This window comes from Sander vitreus, chromosome 22 (assembly GCF_031162955.1).
Source record: "Sander vitreus isolate 19-12246 chromosome 22, sanVit1, whole genome shotgun sequence".
Lineage (NCBI taxonomy): Eukaryota > Metazoa > Chordata > Actinopteri > Perciformes > Percidae > Sander > Sander vitreus.
Window position 1 is genome coordinate 17,026,711 of NC_135876.1, and position 27,515 is coordinate 17,054,225.

General features: G+C 39.6%; 1 protein-coding gene across 4 annotated transcripts; it reads left to right on the forward strand.

Moving 5' to 3' along the window:
- The first annotated feature begins 660 nt into the window (after positions 1-660).
- Positions 661-27,515, forward strand: dnajb6b (DnaJ heat shock protein family (Hsp40) member B6b). 4 transcript variants are annotated; one of them, XM_078280508.1, is made up of 11 exons: positions 661-793; positions 3,718-3,794; positions 10,229-10,325; positions 12,043-12,152; positions 13,595-13,657; positions 13,995-14,099; positions 18,261-18,398; positions 18,495-18,651; positions 18,844-18,914; positions 25,241-25,399; positions 26,560-27,515. In XM_078280508.1, exons 3-11 carry the CDS (start codon positions 10,261-10,263, stop codon positions 26,667-26,669), a joined length of 978 nt encoding a protein of 325 aa, XP_078136634.1. In that variant the 5' UTR covers positions 661-793; positions 3,718-3,794; positions 10,229-10,260; the 3' UTR covers positions 26,670-27,515. The 4 variants fall into 4 exon arrangements, with proteins under 4 accessions (XP_078136634.1, XP_078136633.1, XP_078136635.1 ...); XM_078280507.1 differs by lacking the exon at positions 3,718-3,794; XM_078280509.1 differs by lacking the exons at positions 3,718-3,794; positions 25,241-25,399.

Below are 27,515 nucleotides of genomic sequence, written 5' to 3' on the forward strand. Positions count from 1 at the left end.
CATTTGCTAATTGTTTGTACTGATGATGCAAAAATGCAACCACATTTCCTTTGCTGGAACACTACCTTGCCCCGGGTTTTCTTATAATAGTTTGTGATAATTTGATTAACACACATTTGTTTAAAAATATGCTAAATGTATGCAATATCAGCCAAAATATTAAGAACAGAACATGACAGGCCCCTCAAAATGACAAGGCTTCACAAATAGGTAAAAAGGTCTTAGGGATATTGGACCTTGCTTATTATAGCACTTTTACTTAGTGCTTTACAATTTGCCTCTCACACTGATGCAGAACAACCATGCAAGCTGCTTGCCTAACTATTAGGAGCAATTTGTGGGTAAGGAGAAGCTGGGGAATAAACCGCCAACCCACAAGAGCCACAGCCACACCATGGATCTTTTTCATTTCGATTTGTATTGTGCATTAGTAGCTTAAATTACCAAACAGATTTGCATGTAATCAAATTGCCTCATAGACAACCTGTCCAACGGCCAGTCAGTCCTGACATTGTTTGTGAAAATGATAAATTACACTCCAACTTCTATTCGGTTTGGTTTGAAGGGTATCCACCACCCACCCATGTGCGTTTATGTGACAATTTCGATATCCGACAGTACTTGAAAGCAGCAGCAGCATAGTGGGCTAGTCGATAGTAGCACTAGCTAGCTAGCTACACCTCCAACAGCCACCAGCGGTTGCAGTTAGCTACAGATTCTGCACTCAGGCAGGCGAAGACAGGGAAATAGCGACAAAAGAGAGGCCCTTTGAGCGGACACTTCCTTTAAACAGGTGAGCACTTCTTGTAGAAATGTAAGCGGTGTATGTGTCGATGCTGCTTTACTTTGTTGAAAGACCGTTGAATGTGTTTAACGTTACTGTCTCCTGTCGCATAAACGTTAACGTTAGACTCGGTGTTTGGGGATGCTGTGGTGTCGCAACCTGATGTCAGCCCACTAACGTCGGAATTATAAATTATATTATTATTGTTATTATTATTATTATTATTATTATTATCATCAAGTGCCGGCTAACGTTAAGTTAAACTAGCCTAAAACAAACGAGTGGAGCTCGCTGCTTTTGCCTGGCTTTAGCTAGCTAACGTTATAACGTTAACGTTACTAACCCAAATAATAACTTTGCTAGCTAACGTTACAGCTAGCTAACTACAATGATAGCTATACAAGCCATTACAAATGTTGTAGGTTTAATGTTAATTATGAGAACATTTGTCAAGCACCTGGTGGAAAAGATGAGATATAAAAAGTTATGTGCTGCAGTCTAAACGTAGCTAACGTTAGTGAAAGTCTGGCAAGACGAGCAGTCCAATATTAAAGTCACGACTATTTTTAGAGATATTTTCACTTGTGTAACGTTTTTGCTATTATTATTATTATTATTATTATTATTAATATGCTCATGCTACCTGTTACACATCTCAAACATTTTTATTCGGCTTTGAGCCTTTCGGTTAATCTGATCGGTCTGCTGTGTTTCCCACACTTGTGACGTTGATTTGCCTGTTGATGGTAGCTTCCAGAAAGCAAGAGTGTATGGCTGCAGCCTGGAGACCTAATGCATGAGACGGGAGGTCTCCAGGCTGCAGCCATACCCGACTCCCAGAAAGTCCAAGAAAATTACTTACAGTTTTCAGTTTGCGTGTTGCCATTGGTTACAGAGGCCTGTGAGAGAGGAAGTAGTTTAAAGAGCAATGACACATGAACACATGAAATAGGCTATTTGCGCAAGTGTCATAAAATACAGGAGTACAAATATTAATAAGTTGAGGAATCTTAAATCTTTTATCAAGCAAAAATGACAATTAGCTGGTTCCAGCTGCTTAAATGTGAGGATCATTGTAAATTAAATATTGTTGGTTTTGGACTGTCGCTTGGACAAAACAAGACATTTGAAAACATATTGGGATCTGAGAACATGTAATAGACAATGTCCTGGATTTCCCACACATTCAAATGTGTAAATGGATTTCCTGTCTAAGAGGACAATGGTCACTGCTGTTTACAGTAAATTAGGTCTTTTTGGGTTGATGGCTTCTTGAAACTTCTTTATACTAACAGAAAGTAAAGCGAAAAATCCAGAAAACTCAAATGAGCTGCTGATCATTGCACACTTTGTAGTGTTTTGAATCACAAACACTCCACTCGTTGCTATGAATAAATTCAGGTAAGGTACAAGCTTGTTAAGTGTGTCGTGTTGTTTAGCTGTGATTTGTGCTAGGTGTTGGTTTCCGGCTGCTCAGAACCTGTTTTCTATTCAAGAGTTCACTGACATACCTTCTCCAGCTGCCTTTGTTGATTGCAATCACAGTAAGGGTGACTTTGTACTCAGTGTTAAATTAATAACAGTATAAGCCTGGGTTTGCAAGTTAAATAAGTCTGTTGTCAAAAGGGTTCTAATTTGTAATCTTGGACAGAAACCGAAATACTGACATCTAATCAGAGATTTTCATCAAGAGATAAAACCTAGTTTGCTTGTTATTAACTGGGGAGTTGCTGTGCGAAGGGAAAACGTGAAAGCTTTTACAACACCGATGTACGTTTTTATGAACACATACCCTGATGATCTAATACTGACATGATATTGCTTATAGTAAGCATGCAAGACTTCAGGGCTGATAACTTGTGATTGCGGTTACTGTGAGGGAAATTCCAGTCAGCTTCTTGGCCTCTAATCCTGATCAGTATTCTATTATATTGAGTTTCTGGTTGGACTGAATCTCACCCATATTTAATTTTTATGATGCATTTGTTTATTTTCTCCTGAATAATATAGCCACTCAATGCACACTTGGCCTACAATCGAACCGCATTAAAATCAATAAAGCAATTTAGATTATGCTTGATAACTGCTTAATAACTCAGCATTAAGAAACTTCACATCTCTCCTTTTAATGGTATAATGTATGTAGCATAGGGAATAGTGTGTTATACCAGTGGTGTGTCAGTATAGATCTGTTGTGACAGGAAGGTTTGGACAGCCTCTAAATTCTGAAGTTCAAATACAGACCTACAGTATCAGCAGGCTGATATTATTTAGCCAACATTGACTTGCCACAAATATATCAGCTTTATATGGTATAGGTCTAGCCTGTATGCTGACAGATATGCTGATATAATAGATATAATTTTTTTTATCTGAAGTTCTATGTATTGCTGACATATTTTTCTTTTTTGAAGTTCAACATATATCTGACGTATTTCTGTTTTTATTTAAGTTGTTATTTAGCTAACCATTTACCAACCAAAACGTACTGTGAATGTGTTTAACATTACACTTTATTGTTTAACTGTAAAATATTCTGCCTCAGTAAAACTTTTATCTTCACCATTGCAAGAATTTGACATTTAGTCTAAATTATCTACTGTTACACAATATTGCCCCTTCAAGGGAAATCTAATTTGGCACACCAGTATTGTACAGCTGAAAAAAAACAAACTGGAACAGATGTTCTTGTAATCTCTAGCTGCTCAACTTTTCTGGAAGTGTTTGCTCCAAAAAAGATTCCTACAGAGTCAATGCTTCATGAAAAAGACGAGTACTGAGAGTAGACCATTGCTGTTGACTAGCTAGCTCTTCTTCAGGCAGTCTTCTTTTTAAATCATTGAATAATCCTCTGCATCTATCCATCGATTTTTGCAGTCGCTTCACCTGTTGCTTCTTAGAATCCTGTTTCTTTTTTGGCCTTTATTTGACAGAATAGCTGAAGACAGGAGAGAGGGGAAAGGACATGCAGCAAAGGGCCGCAGCTCAGACTCAAAACCGGTCCACTGCGGTAAGGACTGAGTCTAAGTATATTGGGTGCATACCTAAGCCAGCTGAGTGATGTAGTCCCTCCCAAGTCCTGCCCTGAGGTACCCTTGCAGTTGGTTGTCCTCAGTACACCTGTCAAAGGCCTGGTGATGGGGCTGAGTAGCCCAAACCACCACAGCTGACTCCTGTAAACATGGGAGAAGCAGCTCATGACTGAGGTCTTCACCTGATGACCTCTGTAGAATCTGCTCTGTTTCATTTTGGCTGCTCACACTGCACCTAACTGGCTGTCATACGCATGATTTATCTCACCTTTACTTTGAAATACAAAATATTAGGGGTGTCACGATTCTTCAAATCTTCGATTAAATTTTCGATTCTAAGGTCACGGTTCGATTCTCGATTTTTACATTTATTTTTTTTAAAGCACAGGTTGCTATGCCATTTTTAGACTAGACTTTTATGCAATATAATATCTGACCTTTGTTCGCAATTTACCACACTACATTGTCAAACATTTATTAACAACATAATGTAACAATAACTTATAACCATAACAGACTAACCACCATAAGCCATCTAGTTTCTCTTTTGTAACTGCAGTCTTCTTCACAGAAGATGACATTCAAGTTCACAACAAAACAAACAAAAAAAACCCCCAATAAAACAGCCATGTCCATAGTCTTCTCTGAACAATTAAGTGTCTTAACAAACTATTTCCAAACAGTTGAACATATACCACACAGATTAACTGCCATGTTAGTCGTGGAGAAATATGGTACACGGCACTAGGGTTGGGTACTGACACACAGTGCTAATACGGCTCCGGTGCCTTAACAACCGGTATCTACCGGACCGAATAGTAACGTGGATTTTGGTGCATCATTTCGGTGCCACTGAAATGCCACCACTGCCCTCTATTTGTTGTTTTTGTCGTTTACCAGCAATTTACTGGTGAAATAAGTTATTGTTATAAGTTATTGTTATTAGATTTTTAATAAATCATTTAATTTTGACTATATGGTCTTAGCAATAAAGAAGCCGTTCTTAAATGTCGCCGACGGTCGTTTTGTGCTCCTTTTTTTCTTTTTTAAATATATACATATTTTTTTTAAATCTTTTTAAAAGTATCGGTTCAGGCACCATTTAGGTACCGGCACCGTTTTAAAAATACACTGTAAGAAATTTCATGGTAGTTTAACTTGGAAATGCAAGTTCACCTGCTGCCTTGAAAAAGTTCACTCAACTTGAAGACTGCTTTTATTTCAACTTAGAAATTAAAGTTAATGAGGTTGATGTAACTACAGTGTTCTAGTTTTGTTATAGTTGTTCTTTTAGTTGATTTAACTTTTTATTATTGGTTTAACTTCATACTTTAAGTTAAAACAAATAACATATTTTCTTTAATAATGCAAGAAACCTTCCTTGCCTAGTATAACAGACATACTTTTCTGCTTTATTACAACTCACAGTTTCAAGTTAAAACAACATAACCACATTTATAGCGGGAGATAGCGTGGGTGCGGCCGCCCCAGTGCCCCGTGCAAAATAGGGGCCCCTCTAAAGCCGCTGATCTTGATTGAAATTTGAACACAACTCTATTTACCGCCTTGCATCATGGGAATTGACCAGCCAATGAACCAATTGCACCTGACTGCAGTACGCAGATCGGGGTCGGGCTAAATGTGGGCGGAGCTAAACGTTGAAAAGTACTTTCCATTTCAATTTGAGAAGAGTGAAATGCCAAATTCACAATTCACAAGCCGTTGACAGGTTCTCCCTCCGCCGGTGGCACTAGTGCTTTCTTGTTTGCCACAACACGTGTTATATTTTAGTTGAAATTTGAATAGGCTACATCACTTATCTGCGGTGTATAATTAATTATTGTGTCCATGCTTTAACTATGCCGTGAAAGAAGAGGTTATTTTAAACTCGAAAGGCAACTCTTTTTTTGTTGCAACACACACAACCGCTGTTTTTTCAACTGATAACTTAACTTACATACCCAAGTTCAATCAACACATACATATCTGACAAAAAATGTAAGTAGTCGACCCAATGAATAAATGCAAGTTTAACTTTCAAAAACTCATAAAGTTGAGGTCAAAATCCACAACTTGTATAAGCTTGTTCAGTTAAAAATAAGAAATAAGTGGACATAACTAAATGGGTCTGTAATGTTTTAAAGTGTATTGTTGTAGCACCAGTATCGGGGAAACAAACGATACCCAACCCTACAGGGCACGCACATAGCAGAGCTTGCAAACTGTGGCTAGTTACTTTAATTTCCTCTTAAAATATAGACCTGAATGGGAAAATCCCTAAATCTTCAAATATGTATATTCAAAACAGCGGTTTCCACAGTCAATTTTCTAAAAAAAAAAAAAAAAAGTATGAAGTCATTTCGTAATCAGGGATTCCTACTAGAGCTTATTTCAGGAAAATAGAAAATTATAATAATGGACTGCTTTTGGCTGTGATCTGAAAACTGTTATTACCACCACCTCTGGTTCACTGAGGCATCATGGGATTGACTGACTGATCTGTTGCTCACACTGAGTTCTGAGCATAGTTTATGCTGAGCAGAGCAGGAATCCGTCAGGTCTGGGTTAGCTGCGTAATGCTACCACAAGGCATTAATCTGCTCGTACATGCATGAATACACACATACACACACTGCACAGAACCATGAGTCACTACATCTCTAGCAGGCACTAGTCCATTAACTCCTTAACTGCCGCAGGGGAACTGGTGGCAGGTGAGTGGGTCAGTAATGGCTGAAGTAAGGGGCATAAAAGAAGATCCATTTAATATTAGTTGGGGCAGTGGGTTGTTTTTTAGAGAAAACAGAGGACGATGAAGACTTTCTTTGTCATATCTCTTTAAGATTGTGGTCTAAATAAGAATCTGGAGAGGAAAAGGAGGTCAGTCTAACGTTTAGGATTAGATTTTAAATCAGTAAATTCAACAGGAAAATATAAGTGTCCAGAGGGAGATTTGGAACTACCGCCTGACTCAAGCATCTGAAAGAGAGGCGTTTAATACCTGTGCCATGTCTCAACCAAGGGGGTAAGCTTCTCCTCACAGCGCGTAGCTCCTATGGCGCCATTTTGATGCTAACAAGCACTCACCCTTTCATTTTCACGTCACTTTGACAGCGAATAACTTTACATCTGAAGCATCTAAAGACTTTATTTGTCCATTGTTTATTTCTAAAGAAACACGACATTGTATAAAAGGCTCCATTACCTTGTATCTCACGTTATGGCTCCATAGTAGACGTTTTTGTAAAAATAGGCTAACGATTGTGTCATAACCATGGGACTTTCTGTCGCATAGTAGAGGAATTACCGTATAGTACAGGAGAAGCTCGCAGGCAGTTTCGACTTACATTAGTTGTTTCACTTTAATTACTAATGTCAACTAGCATTTTAGTTAGCAATAATTAGCCTGTGTCCATGTTATCTCCTTACATATACCTGCGCTCTCCGTCTCTGCAAGATTCGGAATGATTGAGGTTTTTCTTGGCACAGCTACCAGAAGACTTATAACTTTCAGACAGGTTGCTCACGTCACATTTACGTCTTCAAGCTCAGTTGGAGGCTGCGCAGTAACGCTCAGCGCTCACTGGAAAAGTGCTTCTAATATCCTTCACTGGTCTCCATTCAGAGCAACGGGATCTGTTGGTCCATTCTATATACTGTCTATGGTCACAACCGGGAGTCGCTTACTGGCACTGCCATGTGCCAAACACCCCTACCCCCCACATGCTTACAACACACACAAACACAATCTAACTGCAAAGGCCACAAGTTATATATAGCAAACAAATAGGACACAGTGGACTCCCTGTGTAAGTAGCCCTCTCTGGTTTGTGTATCGTTTTTAGGGTGATAGCTAATATATCTCTTGATGTTTAATGGTTTTCTTAGCATTTAACTCATTGTTTTAGTTAGCCTGTTGTATGATTTTGTCTGTCTGTGAAAGACAAATATGTTTTTGAGTCGTTGGATTATTTGTTAGGGTCAAGGTGTGGAAGGAAATCCAAAAGGTCTGTTAAGAGGTCACAGTAAACAGAGACTTGGTGTGTGTTCATTCTCTGTTATAGAAGTGCAGATTTGATGGTTTGTTTCTAACCAATTGTTTATGTCCGGATGTAGTAACGGCCTTGTTAAGTAAGATGCATTATCATTTATTATTTAAAAAAGCAGGGTCCTGTAAGGTCGAGATTTGAATGCAACCCAATAGGACAACATGACGTGTTTTCCTTTTTCTTTTTTTTAAGTGAAATAAGTTTTGCAAGCCAAAACATACAGATATTAACTGATAAAACTATGTAGCTTTAATATATAGAAGAAACAGATCTTCTACTTAGTTTATCTTTATATAGACCACAGAGCAGAGCCTGCAAACCAAGCCTGCTCTGCTTGTAGAGTGTAAAACTTGTGACATGCTCTGTTTAAAGGCTGATTTATGCTTCTGCGTCGAATCGACAGCGTATCCCTGCAGACCCCTCTGCGTTGCCACGAACCGCCCCCCGCCGTAGCTTGACGTGCACCTCCAAAAAATTTTAACTTCACGTCGAGGCGACTCAGACCGCAAGGACTGTGATTGGTCAACTCGTCCTGTGTGTTGATAGTCGGTGTTTCAAGCAGCCTACTGTGGGGAGTAGCAACATGCACTGACATAAGCTTTGCAAATAAACTCAGACATATTTTGGTTACAATGACGGGGTTATCCGTTTTGTAAAGTGTAATATGTCAGTAACGTTTTGAAATTAGCACTTAGCCATCAAGCAGTACTTTATGGGCAGTTGTGCTAAAGTTTGCTTGCTAACATAACATAAACTGGCTGGCAGACACCTCGCAAATAACTTCAGACTTATCACCCCATGGCGTTGAAATGCACCGCGATGCAAAGCAACCCAGACGCAGAACTCCGAAAGTGTCACGCCGCCATGGGAGCGACGGCGTAGCTACGGCGTGGAGTTGACGCAGAAGCATAAAACAGCCTTAAGTCCCACCCACAGCAAAACATATTGCAATGAGAAAGTATTATCCTCTTAATAACAAACAATTCTAAAATCCTGCTTCCCCTGTGTGATTTGCACAACAATTGATAGGTAGGCTATGTAAAGAATAATATCAACAAGGGATGTAGATTTATACTGTTTTTATTGAATTGTACTACTTGCTACAGGCAGAGAGGGCAAAAGAACAAATCGATGCACATAATTGTGCCGATCTGAATTAAAATAGGCCTATTTTCCATTTGCAAGGCTGTGGAAATAAAACAATACAAACTACAGTACAAACTGGCTCATAAAATGATCAAGTGCTGATGATCAAGTGTCTTTCTGCAACTCGCGATGCGCATAAGCCTCTGCCTGACGCCCCTGCGCTGTTTTGATGCGGTTCTGCAGGGAGAAGCCTCTCTCTGCTGGCAGACTGGAGATGGGCTTTACACATGCTACCTTGGCCAGTTTGACCCACTCTCGATAGATTTCACCGCAATCCCAATAAGCACCGCAGGCTGCTGTTTAGAAAGTCAAGCCGCCGTAACTGCGGAGAGCTGTCATCATATATGGCATCTCGATGTGCATCTGTGGCATTAAGGTTAATGAGAGGGGCTGTAGCTGGTGCCGACTCGTCCTCGCTGGCAATTTCTTCGCTTTATTTATGTTAGCCCGGCAGCTGCTTGGTTTTATAAAGTCAGTTGCAATATTTCCCTGTTTTGCCAGGGCTTTTATAATTTCTTTGTATCTACCTCTAAATCAGAGATGGGCAACTGGCGGCAGTCAGAATGATGATACGATTTTTGTGGCCCTCTTTATCATAAATGTTGCCCATCCCTGCTCTAGATTCAGGATGTTGGCAGCAGGTGTTATTATATTCCTAGCCAACTAGGTACAAAGTGCAGAATATATTTTCAGCACATGGCTTTGATGACAATCGTGTGTTGATGCAGGTCACCCTCTTTGTGTTGTAATTTAGCAAAAAATAAATCAAATCTGGGGCTTAAACTAGACGACTTGAATATCTTCTGATATTACTTACTATACTACTTTTTCATCAGACCTGTTCTGTCTTGTTTTTGAGAGGCTAAGCTTTATAACTTCAACATTAAGTCGCTATCTCCAAATTTCAAAAACATGATTCACATTTTCTCTCCTGCAGCCTCCGGGTAAGGGATGATCACCCGCTTGTTATGTAAATTTGCTGGGCTTGTATTAGCTTTGCTGTCCTCCCTGCATCTCTATTTCAGTACAGTTGATTACATTGTTGGGTATTGTCACCCTGTTTAATGCTATTTCCCCCCTCCCCTTTACAGATTTATCCCACGGGTCTGGAAGGGAGCTATCTCGCCCGTCAAACATGGCTACACTCAGTCGCAGTTTGTTGGGCTCTGTCTCTCCAAGCTAACATGTCTTAACAGAACTTCACTTTCTTTCCACAGAGGCCTTGAGGACCCTCACACAGGACAGAGCCATGCTGGAATACTACCAGACATTAGGAGTCCAGAAAAATGCAACGCAAGAGGACATCAAAAAAGCGTAAGTGCCCCTGAGTGTGTTCTGATCTTATTTTTCCCCTGGCGTTGTTGTTAAATGTCGCCCACTCAGAGGCGTGTAATAGGTTAATTATATCCCCCTCTAGCTGTATAAACTAGAGGGAGAGAGCAGAGAGGCTGCAATGCAGAAAGTTTCCACGCTTCTTCCTTTAACCTTGCTGCTGTCAAATACCTTTCCCTTACACTCACACACGTCTCGCCCACTGAACAGGCCAGTTCCAGTTACACACTTCCTCACAGGTTTCTCACTAACATGTTTTGTTTTGACAAGTGAAGAGTTTCCTATGAATTGAAAAGTAAAATGAATGTGAATGCTGAGCGCCTGCTATCTCTATGCACTGAATTGTTGGCTGCCAAAGTCAAATATTATCTCTCGACGGACACCAATCAATAAGTCATATCTTTAGCACATGACCCCTGCTCTCTGTTCTTGATCTCTGATTGAATTATTTGCCATGCTAGCAGCTCATTTCTAGGGACAACAATGTTGGTCGCTCAGTCAGTCCACCACGTCAGTCTAGACTGAATATAACCACCACTATTGGATGGCTTGCCAAGCAATTTGGTATAGACATTTATTGTGCCCAGAGGGCAAATCCTAATGAATTTGGTAATCCTTTGACTTTTCCTCTAGCGCCACCAGCAGGTTGACTTTAGTATTGATATATCTGACTTGGCACTAACTAATAGTAAAGTGCCTGAAAACCAAACATATCTTGATGATATCAGTCAAAGGCCGTCGTTAAATGTAATCAGACCCAAATTAAATGATATGGTGTTTGTCATTGCACAGTTTTTTAATCCTCTCACGACCAACTCTCTTATCATATAGTCAACTTGATTACGTGAAAGCTAGTAGTTGTTAACATAAGAATCTCACCCAACTCTACCATCCACCCCATATGATGTGAACACAGCCTCACAGAGCTAGCATGGCTCTAGACTCTTAGTCTTGTTGATTAATTGTGATGGCTGAGTATAGTATTAAAGAGTCTGTCAAAGACCTTTTTGAGATGAGCATTGAGTTTTCAGAGCAAGATAATAGCTGCTGTTGCTTTTACTAATGAACACAGGCTTCTGACTACAAAGACTAACACCACATTGTTCAACCGTCTGCCTGGTTGACCATTGACCAGGCTTTAGACAACCAGATGACGTCACAGATTACAACAAAGACATGGACTACAAAGACTATTCACTATAGACCCATAAGGGAGTCAATCCCTGGATTGTGTGCAGCCTTTTTTGCTGGCTGACTCTCAGTTCTTAGTCTTGTCCACATCATCTGTGTGTCCGCTGCCAGTGCTGCTGTTGGGCTTAAAAACAAACAGCTGATGCAGCTTAAGCCACTGTGTGAGCCTCCGCTGCACGTCAGTGGAGTTCAGGCTGTCTTTGTTATTTCTGCTTGGATGGGGGGGAAGGACAGTGTTTGCATGTATGTGTTTGTGTGTGTGCATAAAGGGGTATCTGTGTGTTTGGTGTAGTCATGGTTGCCACCCTAAAAAAAGACTTGCATGTGATATGTGTTTCTGATAGGGGGATGTCCGTTATACACACATTCACATTTTCCACCTTCTATTTTTGTATTAAGAACTGACTATTTGCCCTTTGAATATCTGCAGTATATGACATACATTGTGTGTTTGTCTCCGTTTTGATGTCAATGTCTGTATTTTAACTGTATGATATTTGTGTCTCAGTTACAGAAAATTGGCATTGAAGTGGCATCCAGACAAGAACCCAGACAACAAAGAGGAAGCAGAGAAAAGGTTCAAAGAGCTATCAGAGGCATATGAAGTGCTCTCAGATGGTACGGTTTTTCTGTCGAGGAAGAAAATATGTAATATAGCCATGTTAAGTGGTGAATATATTAATCTTATGATTGGTGTGTCTCCGAATGTTAAAAAAACTTACATCTTTGGAAGGGGTAGGGTGTCGGTTTGCTATTACCAGTATGATAACTTTAGGAACTGATATCAGAATTATCAATCATGTTTTCCTACATGCGGCCCTGAAAGAACTTTGCTTACAAACCTCCCAAGCTCTCACAGTGGTTACATTGTATAATAGGACTCCAGTAGCCATGACCTACTGGCTCAAGAACAAACCTTTAATGTTTTATAAATTGTGGGACCCGTTTTTAAATTACATTGAAATGGAGGATGCATGAACTTTGAGAGCTTGACTGAAAAGACTCTTACATGAGTCTTATTCAAGCAGTATATTGTAACACTTCACTGCTTAGAGATCTGACGATGTATTCATTCATTTGGTTGGATTTAAAATAAAATAAAACAAAATAAAATACAAATTCAAAGAATTTATTTTTCTTGTTTATTATTTAAAACAATTAGATATGTTTTTATTTTTATTTATTTAATTAATTAATTTAGTTCTTGTTGGGGTTGCTTTGTGAAGAAATAAGTTGCTTATGCTTTCTTGTATAATGTGTTAAAGTAAAAAAAACTGGTCTAAAACCAATAGAGATACTTAACAAAAAATATAGTCAAGTTCAATACAGTCTGTCCAATTATAGAATATGTTAACAAAACTATTAATTTGACCAGGCATATGATTCCAACTTTCAGTACTTAACAGTTTTTGACAGTTTGTGCAATGGACACATTTAGGTCGGTAACAAAAAAGTATTGTGTAAAATATACCATGCATCATATGTGTAAAGCAGGTAAGTCATTTCTCATGATTCTGTTTCCTAAGTGGATATAATTACCACAATAATGCTGCAAATATAAAAATGTCTGGAATTTAAATGTAGGTTTGAGAACACAACAGAAGCCTGTAGCATTTTCATTGTATTAGCCCAGTCACAAGAAGCAAGTATTTTTTGCATTCTCAGTGCACATTGTCAGGCTTGTTTATGCTGGAGTGAGTGGGTCCTGTGCCAAGTTCTTGTGTGCTGCGCATGCATAGTTTCCACGCCGTTCACGCCTTTATTTGACCGTTGAAAAGCAGCTAAATACAACACAACAAATAAGTGCACATGCAGATGGTCAAACTGATGAATTAAATGCTTAAAACACGTGGAAATGTGGACACGTTTTTGATTACTAACTTTATGAACAGTGAAAAGCAAAAATGAAAAGGGGCAGTTAATTGAATGCTAACACATACTTTGCAGTGTGAAGACTTTCGTGACCCTGAGGTTTAAAATAAAACGGCGTGGGAATCTTTCTGTTGGTCTGTTTTATCTGTCTCTCTATCTTATCTAAAGTCTTACTCTTCCCACAACAGAAAACAAGAGGAGTACTTATGACAGATATGGCAAAGATGGCCTTTCAGCAGGAGGAGGAGGAGGTAAGGAGACGGCTTTCCAAATAACAAAATAATCATTTCAGTGCGACGGAGATGATTGATAAGATTTCAGTAGTCAATTCTAATATGGAAATGGCAAAATATGATGAGGAATAAAAATAAGATATAATTTTGAGTCTGTAGACTTAATCTTTTTTTTTAATGGCATGGTTCTTCCACTATCCTGAAAGTAATTTAGCCACCCGTTATTCATTCAAATAAAGTACAAACAGCCTGGTAATGCATTGGTATTTTTTATGACTTGCAATAATAGTTCTGTTTATAATGCCACCTCTGATATGAATATATCAGATAATAATTGATGATATATGTTCTACAGGAGGCCATTATGATCACTATGGCGGCGGTGGCTTCACATTCCGTAATCCCGATGACGTTTTCAGGGAATTCTTTGGCGGCAGAGATCCATTTGCAGATTTTTTTGGTAAGTCCATTTCGATTCTGGCGAGGCACTGATGGGATTTGATGTTTTAAAGAGTAGGAAGAAAGAGGACCTGAAGAGAGTCATAAGAGTGCAGAGTAGGCAATGGCTATTATTAGCTGCATAATTCTATCTGATCAAAAATATGCACAGATGACCTGAGAAGGCACAACAGAGACAGAAAAAAGGAGAACATCCTTTAGTTTCCTGTAAAACATTTCATATTGCTACTTCCGTATTAGTTTAGCTGTTAGCTAGCAGCGCCTGCTGTGTAGAAATGTGGAAGATGGAGCATTAGACCCAGGACACTTTCTGTAAAGTCCTGTGCTAATCCCCAACACCACTGCAATATGCCTCTCCATTACTCTAAGCACTGTTCACCTCGGGAGGTCATCTGCCACTAAATGTCACATGTTGAAAAACACTGAGTATCTCTGCTGGATGTTGACTTCATTCATGGCCTTCATCTATTAACCAGGGTTTAGACCTCTTAATTTACTCCAGCATCTTTTCTTTTTTTTTCTTCTTCTTTTTTTTTTAAAATACTCTTTTAATTCATATTATCCCAACATTCTTTGGTTTCAGCTTCTCAATTGTGAGGATTTAGTGCTTTTGCCATGTACTAGCAAACTGATTTATAATTGTGTTATGGACTGCTACTTAGAACTTGGACAAAAGGCTTTGGGAAAATTGTGATATTTTTTCCCACTTATTTATGACATTTTATAGGTTTAACAATTAAAAGATAAATCGAGAAAGTAAGTAGGTAGTAGGTTTATAGTAAAAACTAATCGTTAGTTGAACCACATTCCCTACATTTTTGCTATTTATTAAGTTTGCCTCATTATTTATATCCGATTTGACAGTTGTGGACTGTGGATGTTTTTGTAACCACTTCGTAGTGATTAGTTTCAAAGCAGTTACTCTTAATAGTTACTTTTGTCTACCACTTTTATACAACCCTTGTAATCTATTCTACTGCCTGCTAAGGTATTATACTGTTGACCAGTGGCTGTTAATTTGTTAAAATGACAGCTTATCATAGTGCCTGATAGTTGATTGTATCAGAAATGTAAGTAGTTGCATTATGTATATGAGTTTGGCGCCTGTCCTGGGTTGTCTGGGTTCAGCAAAAGGCTGATTGGAAGGCATGTGTAGTTCACCCTGTGTAGCTCTAAATATGGAGTTCAGACACAGGCAGAGGATGGATTTGAACATCTACATCACTCAACTGGAATGCTTTCAAAAATAGCTTCCATATTAAAACAAAAACAGATGTAATAAAGCCAAGTGTTTGTGTGCTGTATGTCTCCATTCGTCAGAGCACATGTAAAACTTGGTACAATGCGAGCACTCGAGCATGGGCGTACAACATAAAGTTATTGAAAGTATGAGTTATTAGAAGTGATGCCTAAAAAGGGGGGTACTGAATTAGAACTTGAAGGGAAAGTCAAGTCATCTTTTATATCAGATTGTTTTTATAAACTAACATGCGTTAATGTTGTATTTAATAACATGGATAAGTTAAAGTGCTGGAGCTTGGCTGTTGCCATTTACTCTCTTCAGTAAACAAGGGCTGCTTAAAAAAAGCCAAACCATGATGCTATCTGCACCGAGAGTAAAGTTCAAGTTCTATTTTGACTGGGGACCAACATTTATTATGCTTGATTTGTATGCAACAGGATATGTCCAAACGTCCAGCTTGTCAGGTTTATTTCAACTCTATATTTAGTGTTTTTTCTCAGATGGATCTATATAAAGAACCATTTTGCTTTGACTTTCCTTAAGATGGCAGCCACAAAATAAGAGGGTTCTCAAATGTGTTTATAAAATCCCATCCGGCCTCCAGTCCCTAACTGTCCAGCAGCTTGTCTCAGTGAGCAGCAGCTGGTCTTGTGGATCTGTCACTCACCCACCCTAGAGCGGCCAGCAGACTAAGGTGTGGTGGTGGTGGGGGGGGGCTTACGACGAGGGCTTAGTTATCTGCCAAGAACAGCACACACTTATTCTCAAATGAACGTGAAGGTAGTAGACAAGAAGAAATATCAACAGACTATTTTTGCACACTTTTTGTTGGCTGTAATGCAGAAATATAAAAAAAAACTAATAATGCAAACAATTATCTCTATAATAGCTCCCATAATTGGACTTAGTACATTGCGGTGTACATGCACATTGACACAGTCACTTAAATGTATTCTTTGCTATTACATCCTGTGCTGTTATATAGGCGTGGCACATTCTTTACTGATTTAATCTCAGTCTTTGAGCTTGACTGCCTGTTCTGTCAGAGCACATAAGTGCGAGAGCGAGAATGCTTTAATTTTTCTCCCAGCTATCCCTTTGTGTACACTGATTAGGTACAAAAGCATTCAACCAGAATTCATGTGTTTAAGCAGCATTTCTCAGCCTTTACATTCCTCTCTCTTTCTTGCACTGATGTCTACCGTCTTACCGACAACTTTGTAAGAGTGGAGCTGTCTCCTCTAATGTCTTCTGCGAGGTAAACGGACAGTAATGTAGTTACAACAGTGGTCGGGTATACGTTTATTTTAAGCTTTCTTTCAGAGGGAACAAGTGAAGCTTTCTTGACGCTGCCTCGGTACATTCAAGGCTGAAGGAGTCTTCTTTCAGCAAATGGTGCCAGTGATCCAGCCTTATCCTGCTGAGGTGACCCAGTTTGGCAGTGTGCAATTAGTAGCATGTCCACAGGGTTTAAGGATGAGAATAAGTGGTGGGCACTTTGACAGTTTAGGGTTAAGATTGTTTTAGAAATTACCACCTGATGTGCCTCCTTCCACCGCAGCTTTTTTATCATCAGGTACTTGGACTTGCATTGCCAAACCTATCTTCACAGCGCTGTGTCAGTGCTGGAGTATGATCTGGCTACACCACGTATCTATTCTGGGATAGGGGACAAAACGCTCTGGCTTGGTTTGTATTTCCTTTAACCAGTCACAACCGTCCCTTAGCAGGGCTAAGCCCAATAGCAGAGATAGCGAGAGGGGAGGGACATACACATCCGTTGAACCAGACTATCATGTACTTAAATATTTTGGAATCTGGAAACAACCTTAAAGCAGCTGGATCAAATGACAATGTTTAATGTGAAAGGGGTCACTGGTATTGACAAACCCATAATTACAAGGGGGTAAGCGAGCGTCCACAAACCATAGCTCCTATGGTGCCATTTTGATGCTAACAAGCCATCACCCCCCGTTAGCATCCCATTGACTGCCATTCATTTTGGCGACACTTTGACAGCGAATAACTTTACATCTGAAGCATCTAAAGACTTTATTTGTCCATTGTTTATTTCTAAAGAAACACGACAATCTATAAAAGGCTCCATTACCTTGTACCTCACGTTATGGCTCCGTATCAGACGTTTTTGTAAAAATAGGCTAACGATTGTGTCATAACCACGGGACTTAACTGTCGCATAGTAGAGGAATTACCGTATAGTACAGGAGAAGCTCGCAGGCAGTTTGGACTTACATTAGTTGTTTAAGTTTAATTACTAATGTTAACTAGCATTTTAGTTAGCAATAATTAGCCTGTGTCCATGTTATCTCCTTACATATACCTGCGCTCTCCGTCTCTGCAAGATTCGGAATGATTGAGGTTTCTCTTGGCACAGCTACCAGAAGACTTACAACTTTCAGACAGGTTGCTCACGTCACATTTACGTCTTCAAGCTCAGTTGGAGGCTGCGCAGTAACGCTCAGCGCTCACTGGAAAAGTGCTTCTAATATCCTTCACTGGTCTCCGTCCAGAGCAACAGGATCTGTTGGTCCACTTTAACTGTCTATGGATAATTATCATCTAAATCTGTGTTGAGCTGAAACCCTTTCAGCTAATTCTGGTTTTAATTTGGTAACTGTTAGATAACTGCTAATGTTGCTGTGTATATATGCTGGATATGTCAGAAGGCAACCGTTTGCTGACAATTTCTCCATATCAACTTAAAAGTGATAATACGTCAATATTGTGTTTACGGCCTACTTCTGCTGCTCCCAAGTGGGGAAAAAAAGGAACACAGGTTTAACGTTTTTTTGAAGAACTGAAAAAATGTAAATGCTACCACAATTTTGCAATACAATATGAGCTGAAAATCTTTCTCATTCACAGTTCTGTAATTTGCACTTTGTTTCCCCTCCACAGCTGATGACCCCTTTGACGATTTCTTCGGAGGTAGTCGCAGTCACCAGAGAGCCACAAGCCGAGGCAGGATGGGGGGATCACTCTTTGGTTTTGGGAGCTTCCCAGCGTTTGGGCCTGGCCTCACAGGGTTCGATTCAGGTGCAAACATCCCCACAAATAACTCCATCCATCATGAATGTATGATGCTTTTCCATTTTTACTGACTTTTTTTCTTGACTGTGTGGTCTTTTGCAGGTTTTAGCTCATTTGGAAATATGGGTGGAGGAGGATTCACTTCCTTCTCTTCTTCATCTTTTGGTGGCGGCGGTGGGGGAGGAGGAGGAATGGGTAACTTCAGATCGGTGTCGACCTCCACCAAATTCATCAACGGCAGAAAAATTACTACAAAACGGTACCTAAATGGCCAGCATTTTTAAAAGGAATTGTTTGGCATTTTAGGAAATTAGCTTATTTGCTTTCTCCTTGAGTTAGATGAGAAGCTTATTATCAAGAAAAGGCAGAAGGCATCTCCACTATTTTTTTAAGAACCCTTTACCAGCCTGACTTTCTGATCTCTGATGTCTGCTTTTTGTGATTGTTACAGGATCGTGGAGAATGGCCAAGAGCGGGTAGAAGTGGAGGAGGACGGTCAGTTAAAATCTCTAACAGTTAATGGTAAGGAGCAACTCCTAAGACTGGATAACAAGTAATTATCTCGCCGCAACATTTGACCAACATACAGTTTTCACACCTGGAAAAAACTCATCCAGTGACTGTTTGGTATCGGCGGTTGGTCTCTCCTCTCTCTGTCCTCCTGCATCTCATTCCAGAAGATCAATTTTTCTCATTTTAGCTTAGCTGCAAGGGAGGCGAGAGAGATATTCACAGTATTTGTATATTTGTATTTATTTCATTATTATGGGGGGACCGTTTTATTGGGATTTGTCTTTTTGTTTACTAAATAATTTTATTTTATTTTATTTCTGCCATAAGCGCGTACTTTATTTCTTTTTTCCTTTTGAGGTGGAATTTGTCTTTCTTATTGTCACTGGAAAACAAGATGCTGTACATTTAGACATAGCCATGTCATTTTTGCTCTTTTCATTTGACCAATTTAACAAGTGAATGATAAAAGCTTATCCACTTCACCCTAATGTCTTTAACTTGAACTTCACCATGCTAACCTGTTAGCTGTTACCATGTTCACGCGTGTGTAATATGAATGACAGATTATTAATAAATTAATAAGAATAATGTGCATTTTTCTTACTTTTGCATTTGTTTGTGTATTTGAGACTACCACAGTGTGTTACATTTGGTTTTGCATGATTTGCTGATTCCAGGAGGCTGCTTTGTAGTTTCACTGTAACTGTGTCAGCAACTCAAACTATAAACCTACAACTGCACAACACCTTACACTGTTACCGGACACACAGGGGAATTTTCATTCTTTGTAAAAAGAAAAAACAAAGTAAAGAGTTCAGATTTGGTCAATAAACTTCATTTCGTGGAACGTCCTGAAAACTCTGCTGCTGTCACCTGGTGGTTTTGTGATGTTTCTTTTGGCTTGAGTGGCTTTTCATCGTCCCACTCTTCCTGGATGTATGACGTGTGTGTGCTTGTGCCTGAACGCAGTTTAAACTTGCTTCACACAACCGCAATAAAGGAAACCACAGCGGCTGCTTCTTTTGTACACTCACCCATCATACAACTCACAGTGTGCATTATTTTAACCTACTAATGCTTAACACATTAGGGCTTGGTCACTGATTCTACTGTGTGTGTGTGTGTGTGTGTGTGTGTGTGTGTGTGTGTGTGTGTGTGTGTGTGTGTGTGTGTGTGTGTGTGTGTGTGTGTGTGTGTGTGTGTGTGTTAAAATAATCGTATTCATCATTTATCACAGAAATCATGGAGTAAAAAATCACTTTGTTTTCAGCAAAGACACGCCTGTATCCTTGAACCCTGAGGTGTTTTTTTTTCTGTGTGGTAGGTATGCTTTACCTTTACGGACCAGGTGAGAAGGAAACAGGATTCATGTGCCCTTCCTCCTGTTTCCTAATTTCTCTTTTCACCCCTCCCATCAAGACATTTTTATTGGCTTGTAAAAGTGCTGATAGTGCACCTCTTTTGAATACTTCTCAAACAACCTGAGCTCTGCAGAGACATTGACCCCAGCTAAGAACTCCAAAATGAACTAATTGTTCAGTCTATCTGCTAAACAAGAAGCTATCTTTTAGCTTGGAAAATCATATTGGTATTTAAAACTTTACTCATTTGGAGTACAATAAAAAGGAAGGTCTGATTTCATGTACTATCTCGGTGTCCTATTCACCAGGCATGATGGGCTCAGATTGAAAGTGAAGTGGTGCTCATGATTGCAAGTGGGTCAGAGGTCACTGTACAGAGAACAGTTTATGTGTGTTTTCTTGAGGAATGTGTTCGGGCTAGTTTATTTACACAAGCCTCACTGCATATTTTTGTAAGAGGCAAGTCAGGAGTGGAGAAACCGAGGGGAAAGAAAAGGGCAGGCCGATGCCTTTTAGTTGACTCATGCTGCAATGTTAATGAGTATTTTTGTTTAATTTAACGTGTGTGTGTGTGTGTGTGTAATGCATTCTGCTATTTGGCTTATATTTGTATTGCTCCTTCAATTTCTTTTTCACCAGTGCCGATTGAAGCGGCGCTTGCGCAGTCCTGTTGCTAGGTGACACTGCAGCCCTGCGTCAGTCTCTATTGCTTACATAGCCTGTATGCTCTCTCTTCCTCCCTCTCTATGTGTGTGTGTAGATGTGATGAGTAAATTAGGTATATATGTTTATATATTATGATTACTACATGAACTAGCAATACGCCGCAATATCTTATTACAAATTGTATGATCTACACAAATATGTCGGCGTTGTGGGCATAGTAGCCTAGTTTAATATGTGTTGCAGGAGAAGGAATTATATTTATGGTGCAATAGCTCCCTCTCCTGGATCAGTAGAGATATTTATAATTGTGTGCTTGAACTAGATCCAGAAGTTTAAACCATTGGTCAATTTTGACACTCCAATAATCTTTGTCTTACTTTTATTTACAGGGTAATCTAGGCCTAGCTCTAATTATTTAACTACAGTTTCCATAATTTGGAAAACAGGGCGTACAATGTTGCTGTGGAGTCAGCTGTGGGCTACAAATTGTGCCCCCTTTTGGCATTTTGGCCTGTATTTGTTCCCATTTTACCAAATTGGCACCTTTTTAAAGTATGCCGAATAGCTATTAGCAGTTTTTGTTTGCAATATAGGCCTACCCCTGCGTATACAGATAACTATCACTGGATTACTTTGATACTGAAACTCTGAAAAATTTGATGATGCTTAGGCATGTTCCGGAGTTATGAGGAGCGTCTTTTTTTTAATTATTTCTAAGCGGATTTATTCGCGATGGACATCGGAGATAAGGGTATCCACGGGCATTTTAAGATTAGATAGAAGTCTATAGATTGAGAGCTCCAATAGTAGAGGGATATTAGTCTGATGAGAAATCAATAGGCTAGTTTGTCAGAAACAAGAAAATAATAGAGACCAAGTCCAAAAATACATCCCAAACACATTTTTCTTTCTTATTTCGTACCCAGGCAATCATCTACAGCCCACTATAATTTTCTCCTGACTCTTTTTATGGGCATATCAGAATTAACTAAGGTCTAATGCTTTTACTTTTCCTCGACTTAGACTGCCTGTCACCTAAAGCAGTGGTCCCTAACCTGGGGGTAGTGGCCCCTACATGGAGGAGACCTTTGAATTTGAAGGTGGACCCTCATGGCCACTAGGTGACACTGTTTGTATACAAAAGACAGGATGACATCATCTGGCTAAATGATAATTTCCTACAAACACGTTTTTTATGTATTGATTTCTAATGAGAAATCTTAAATTCCTCAATTTAATCCTCAATATTCACATTTGATTGTCAGTATTCGTTTTAGTAGTTATAATTTGATCAAATTGGCTTCTCCTCCATCCATCCATCCATTCATTCCAGTATGACACACAATACTTAGATTTCCTGTCCCTAAGTTTCCTCATTTTATGAAAGATGGCTTCCTGTTGGCAAAAATCCGCATCCGGTGTTAACCCCTTCTCCACCTCATCTGCTTGACAGCTTAGCATGAAGCATCGAATCGGCCCAGAGCCGCTGGCCAATTTATAAACTATGGCAAAGATAAGCTGCCAGTTTCTCTTTGGCCATGTCTGAACAAGGACACAGACTGTATCTCTCTGTGCTTAGCAGTAGAGTCACATCAGCACGACACCAGGTGTCTTGAACTAGAGGAAGGTGGACTGTTGAAAATAATCTGGTGCACAGTTGTGGTTGTCATGTAGGGTTAGCCCCCACCTGGACAGTGATTTATTTTAAGCTTTAGGCTCCAGCCGGCTGCAAGTAAGGCTGCTTTTGTCTGTCACACAAAGATTTTGTGGCTGTGTGTGTGTGTTTAGATGTTAACCCAGGTGTTTGTGCCTGTGTACACGCTCCTGTATTGCAGTCTAGACGGTGTGTATCACACAGCTTTTACAGATTGACACAGCATTGTTTAGCCTGAAGACAAATGACATGCACTCTCAAAACAATAGCTGCAAATAAAAGCATCCAGAACTGTATTCACTCTGCTTTTCAAATTAAGTCCTTGAGCCAGAAAATAAAAGGCTGCTTTGATGAGCATTAAAACATCTCATTATCATCACTGCAATTTGATATTGTCTTTGTTTAAATTAATTAACTGTTGATGGATTATGTGACGGTGGAAGGAATCTTATCACCCAGGTAACCCCAGCCCAAGATGGCTCTAAATATGGATCTTCTGGAACAAAGCGCACAAGCTTGGAGTCACATACATGTTGGCTTAATGCAGCTGTTCAGACAAATGCAGGTTGGGATTAGTTGTTTTTCCAGAGCTGGATAGAGAACAAGTAGTTTTGAGAGTAAGCCACCAATTGTCCTGTTTCTGTTTGCTCCACTGGGTGCTGGTCTCTCCTCGCAGGGGTCAACTCTGTGTTTTTAAAAGTGTGTTCAATTTAAAAAGCTGATTTGCAAACTCCAAAATAAAGAAGCCAGGGACTAAAGCAACACAAATCATCTGTTTTCAGCAAGAAAATAAACTACATATGGCAAGAATACCAATTTTGAAATAAAAGCATTTGTGACAAAGAAATAGACTCAGGTCAAAATGAAGGTCCTGCAGTAATAGGATGCCTGTCCAAAGACAATTGAAATCCAGTGATGCCTTTGTATCTGTTAAGACCTGAGCACATGCAGCCTAAAATCCCTTGAGCTCCTCCTGAAAGCAGCGAGAGAGACCCATCTCCCTCTAAAATGTCCCATAAAGCAAAGAAAAAACGTCAAGGATAGTGTTGCCATATAGCCACAATCTTCCATTTCATTTCACAATCTACATTAATGATTAAAATGACTATATGTTTATGTTGAGGTGCTCCCACAGGTGTACAGCAATATGTCAAATAAAGCTGTTGTGTCTCCAATGACTTCTGATGTGTTTAAGGCCAGGCTGTTACACACCGTGCAGGGGATTTTGAAATGCTGGTGCAGATCCTCCTCTAAATGGGACCAGGTTCAGCATGCCGAGCATCTGGCCTCCTTTCTTCTCCTCTCCACTGCTTTAATTACACAACACAATGGCGATGAGATCTGCCTGTAATCTCACAGCATAATAAGTCCCCCCCCATACCCTGCCTGCCACTAATTCAATATAAATGTAAATTACCTAGAGAAAAGAATAACCAAATCTCATTTTATTTACATGACTAATCACAATAAAGTCAGGCAGATGAAAAATGAATGAAATATATGGTTGTCGTTTGAAAGGAAGGAGGTGTCTGGATTGCCTTAGGGACTCTTTCAACTTCTTGTTTTATATCATCTTAGTTGTTTTATGTTTGTTACATCAATATGCCTTTTTGCACTTGTGCTCAACTTGCTATAATAGATGTGTTTTTTACGGTGGCCCTGAAGTGCAAATCACAACAGCAAATAGAAAAACGCAACAGCAAATCATAAAACACAACGGCAAATAGGAAAACAGAACGGCAAATAGAAAAACACGACAGCAAATAGGAAAACACTTCAACAAATCATAAAACACAACGGCAAATAGGAAAACACGACAGCAAATAGGAAAACACGACAGCAAATATGAAAACACGACAGCAAATGGGAAAACACGACAGCAAATATGAAAACACGACAGCAAATGGGAAAACACTTCAATAAATCATAAAACACAACGGCAAATACGAAAACACGACAGCAAATATGAAAACACGACAGCAAATAGGAAAACACGACAGCAAATAGGAAAACACGACAGCAAATAGAAAAACAAAACGGCATTAACTTCTACTGGAAAAGGTAGGGCCTATCTAGCAGAGGACGGAGCCTCCTGATTGGACAGACGGACTGTCTCTCTGTTAAAAGTAGGCGCTTTTCCGTGTTTTTCACCTCTCCTTCCTGTTAAAAGACAGACTCTCCGTCTGTCCAATCAGGAGGGTCCGTCCTCTGCTAGATTTTATGATTTGTTGAAGTGTTTTCATATTTGCTGTCGTGTTTTCCTATTTTGCTGTCGTGTTTTCGTTTTTGCTGTCGTGTTTTCCTATTTTGCTGTCGTGTTTTCGTTTTTGCTGTCGTGTTTTCCTATTTGCCGTTGTGTTTTATGATTTGCTGTTGCGTTTTTCTATTTGCTGTTGTGATTTGCACTTCAGGGCCACCGTAGTTTTTTGTATTATATCCACACTGCCAAGGGCATCACAAGGTAATATGTTTCCCTTCCAGGTGACTTTTTTTGCACCACACATCTCATGTCAGAAGGCTGAAATTCAAAGCACTATACAGAGGGAAAAAATAATGTTGGCTTGAACACCTCAGGCCATCAATCTAGACCGCGAGAAGAGAGGGTTTAGTTGGTAATTCATTCCCTCTCTGCTCTGCTCTGCCCACACCCACAGACATTGCAGGGGAAGATCCCTTGGAGGAAGAGTTTCGTTGCCGCAGACAGAACGCACTTCCTGGCCTTGGCCTGCACCAGCGTTACCTAAGGAACTCCGCTCAAAACCCCTCAGAGGAAGAGGAGGAGCATGGCCTACAGAGCCTGGGACTAACGAGAGGTCCGCCCACCCGCCACTGCAGGACTGATTAATTACCAGCACACAGGGCTCTCCTATAAAGAGTAGAGTCTTAATAAGCGCAGCTAATTGTCTGCTTTTGTGTCTGATGGCCACACAAAAGACAATGACGAAGAGTGGCGTGTCTGATTGGCAGATGTAAACACAGAGGACAGAGGTGTTCATTAGGTGGCTTTGTTCTATGCTGCAGTAACGACCTGAGGTCAGAGGTCACCCTCTGTTTTCCTTCACCGGGTCAGAAAGTCACACACAAAAGCTGAGCAATTATCTGCAACACACAGTCCCTGAATGTTTTATAATAGCAGCTTTGTTAGTTAAGGAGGGAACCTTTAATTTAACTGTGCATACTTTCTGCTGGAATGCAAACAAAGGCCTTCATTTTCTGTCTGAGATAATGACACAAACTGCTCAAATATGGGTCCTCAGAGAGTGTGTTTTTAACTACTGAGTTTGAAAAATCTGGTCCACTTTCTAATAATTCACACTTTCTAAAGTGTTTGCAATCTGTGACTAATGTCAATGGTTAATTAATAATGTACTAATGCTTAATAGATAACTTACAATTATTAACCACATTTTGGCTGCTTGTGTTGATCCTGTTTTTACCTTCTCGCCTCACACATGTTTGTCTCTTTTAGCTCCTATATTCACAATGAAGGTCATTTGACCTTTTGGAAAATGGCTGCAGGACATCTGGACCACAACTCATTTATAAATGATTTATTAGCTTCAAATATGGATTTATTGCACAGTTTCCTTCTCAGAATAATCACGGATATTTATAAATGAAGTGTTTCATGTGAATAATTGCTTTCAAGATTTCTGATGGAATATACAGTATATTGAATTATGGTTTCTGGACAGAGCCAGGCTAGCTGTTTCCCCCTGCATCCAGTCTTCATGCTAAGCTGAGCTAACATCATAGTGCTGGCATCATATTTAACTGACAGACGTGAGAGTGGTATCAATCTTCTCATCTACCTTTCAGCAAGAAAGCAAATAAGCTTTGTTCAACGACTCAACAGCCAGAGAGATTTTTCCACAACCTGGCAACCCATAATTCATTTTTTATTAATGTCTATAAAATATATATAGCATTAGTAAATCTCAATATTTAATGATAATGTTCTTTTATTTTGTAGGACACATGGACACGAAGAGGAAGAAACTGTGGCTAAAGGAGGCAGAGTCCAAAAAGAAAAGGGCACCTCGACACTTCCCTCGGTTTGGTGGACTTGGTGCCTTTTATTAATCACCCACAGACACACATGCACGCGCACACACACACACACACACACACACACACACACACACACACACACACACACACACACAGAAGTGCAATCAATGTGTATCATCATATGTGACATTAGTATTAGTACTTGTTTTGTTTTGTCCAACATTTTTAGTAGTTAAGCTTTTGCTGTATGTAATGTGGGTGGGCCCTGTGGATGTACAGTGGGCATTCAGAACTTAAATTAATCTCCTATGATTGGACTTTTTACAGCACATGTTTTCAGAAAGTGTGTTTGACAGAGTTCAGGTGCAAAGAGAATTAGTTTATGATGAGCATGAAAATGACTTCAGTAATACTGTGTAGCATGTGAGAATAAGTGAAGGTCAAGCTATTCAGTGGATCCTTTCTCAATAGAGACGAGAGAGAGAGAGAGGGACATCTGGGGAATGTGAGAGTACTCTAAAGCAGAATGAAAGCACTGAAGATTGAGTTTTATTACAGAGAGAAATTAACATGTTCTGCTCACTCCTCCATCACACATGAAAACTGACAATGAACACTATTGACACCACAGCAACATTATCCACTCTTTTACCACTACTCCCACAGGATGAAAAATAGTTATTAAACCCTCTCAAAGTTATTTTCTTTCTTTGTAGGATTCTTTTTACTGAGTGGTTTCAGCAATGTGTTAACCTTTCGTGGGTGTTTTTGTAAAGTATTTCTAACAAAATAAAATTTCCCTCGTCTAAATTCGTCCTTGACAGGTTGTTCTCATGATTACTGTGAGTGTAAATGTAGAAATTTCTGAGAAATGTTCATTTTTTTATGGACTCCTACCAATAAATGCTTAAAGAACAA